The sequence below is a fragment of the Chlamydomonas reinhardtii genome, chromosome 1, assembly GCF_000002595.2.
Source record: "Chlamydomonas reinhardtii strain CC-503 cw92 mt+ chromosome 1, whole genome shotgun sequence".
NCBI lineage: Eukaryota > Viridiplantae > Chlorophyta > Chlorophyceae > Chlamydomonadales > Chlamydomonadaceae > Chlamydomonas > Chlamydomonas reinhardtii.
The window spans coordinates 7286366-7287994 of record NC_057004.1 but is presented as its reverse complement, the minus strand read 5'-3'; the positions used below and the strand labels follow the sequence as shown (position 1 = coordinate 7287994).

Genomic DNA, 1629 nt, shown 5'->3' with positions numbered 1-1629 from the left:
AGCGTCACTGCCACCCGCTGCCGCCCCCGCCGCCGCCGCCGCCGCCGCCGCCGCCCGCCGCCGCCGCCGTCCGCTTGCTGGGGCCGGCCGCGGCGCCGCTGGCGACCCGCTCCGCCACCACCCCTTCAGCCGCCTCCTGCTGCTGCTGCTCCTGCCCCACTGCCTGTGTCGACGCCTTCCCACCAGCACCAGCACCAGCACCAGCACCGCCGCCACCGCCGGCCTCCGCCTCCGCCTCCGGCGCCCGCGCCGCGCCGCTGGGCAGCACCGGGCCCGTGCACGCCAGCGAGCGCACCAGCGCCAGCGCCTGCGGCGGGGCCGGCTCCGCCGCCGCCGCCGCCAGCAGCTGCGGCAGCAGGGGCCCGGGCGCCATGCCGTGCGCGGTGCGGAGGGCGGCGGCGGCGCGGGCGGCCAGCAGGGCCTCCACTGCGGCCCGGCGCACCGCCTTGAGCTCCGAGGCGGGCAGGAACAGGCCTGTGTGAGGGTGGGCGGCGGTGGTGGTGGTGATGGTGGTGGTGGCGGCGGTGGTGGTGGTGGTGGTGGTGGTGGTGGTGGTGGTGGTGGTGGTGGTGGTGGTGGTGGTGGTGGTGGTGGTGGTGGTGGTGCACGTACAACGGTGGGGCGGGGTTTGAGCACAGCAAGAGACACAAGGGTGAAGCACAAGAGGACGCACTACGGGCAAGTGTGAAGTTATGGTAAGCTGGTTGTTGGGCCGAAGGCTTGCAATTGTATGGATGGGTGTCGGCGCACGAATGTCCCCCGGGCCTTTGCGCGCAGCCGGTGTTGCTGCCGCGGCTGCGAGGCACATCCGCGGGGGCGGCGGTGAGGCCGGATGCTGTGGTGGGCGGCTGATGACACGAGGCGACACACCCCGGAGAGACGCACGCAGCTCAGGTCTCCCCGGGGGCTGGCCCGCCCCCGTGTTGCCACGGAGACGAGTCGCCACCGCCCAATTATGACCCGTAATGTCCGAAGTGCCCTTGAATTTCCTGACTGTGTTGGTTATTTCGTTGGTACTTCTATGGTGCCCAATCTGCATACTGGTCGACTAACCTCCCCGGGAACGGTGTAAGGAACCCCCTCTACAGCTCTCCCCAACCACACGCCCCACCCACGAGGCAGCTCACCCGCCTCCAGCTCCAGCCCGCTCACGTCCAGCCCCCCCGGCGGCACCACCAGGGTGGGGTCGCCCAGGTTGGGCCCCAGCCCCTTCGCCACCTCCTCCGCAGTCAGGGGCCGCTTGGAGGCGGCGGCCAGCAGCACAGAGGTGGAGGCGGAGGCGGCGGTGCAGCCGGTGCCAGAGGGGGAGGAGGGGGAGGAGGCGCCGGGGGTGTCGAGCGCGCGCAGGGTTAGTGTCAGCGGCTCGCCCACGCGGCCGCTGACCTCCTGCCGGTGGGGAGGGGGGCAGCGAGGGGAAGGAGGGTGGTGGCGTAACGCAACCGTCATGTTACTCACACGAGTAGGTTGAAGCCGCTAAGGAACAACTCGTGTTACTCCTGCAGGAAGCGTCACAACACGCAGCCAGCGCCACGAGGACCTGGCGCCCTCACACGGCTGCACTCCCACACCGCCACCCCGGCCCCCTGCCCCCCTGCCGCCCGCTTCCCCCCTGCTCCCCCGCCCCTGCTC

General features: G+C 71.9%; 1 protein-coding gene across 1 annotated transcript in view; it reads right to left on the bottom strand.

The window, feature by feature from the left end:
* CHLRE_01g052601v5 (uncharacterized protein) overlaps positions 1–1629 on the bottom strand; it is a 10322-nt gene that overhangs the window by 4968 nt on the left and 3725 nt on the right. Inside the window, exons 9-10 of the mRNA XM_043058990.1 lie at positions 1128–1386; positions 184–474 (exon numbers count right to left, since the gene is read on the bottom strand). Coding sequence (XP_042928904.1) covers positions 184–474; positions 1128–1386 — 550 coding nt within the window. The remainder of the gene's footprint in view (positions 1–183; positions 475–1127; positions 1387–1629) is intronic.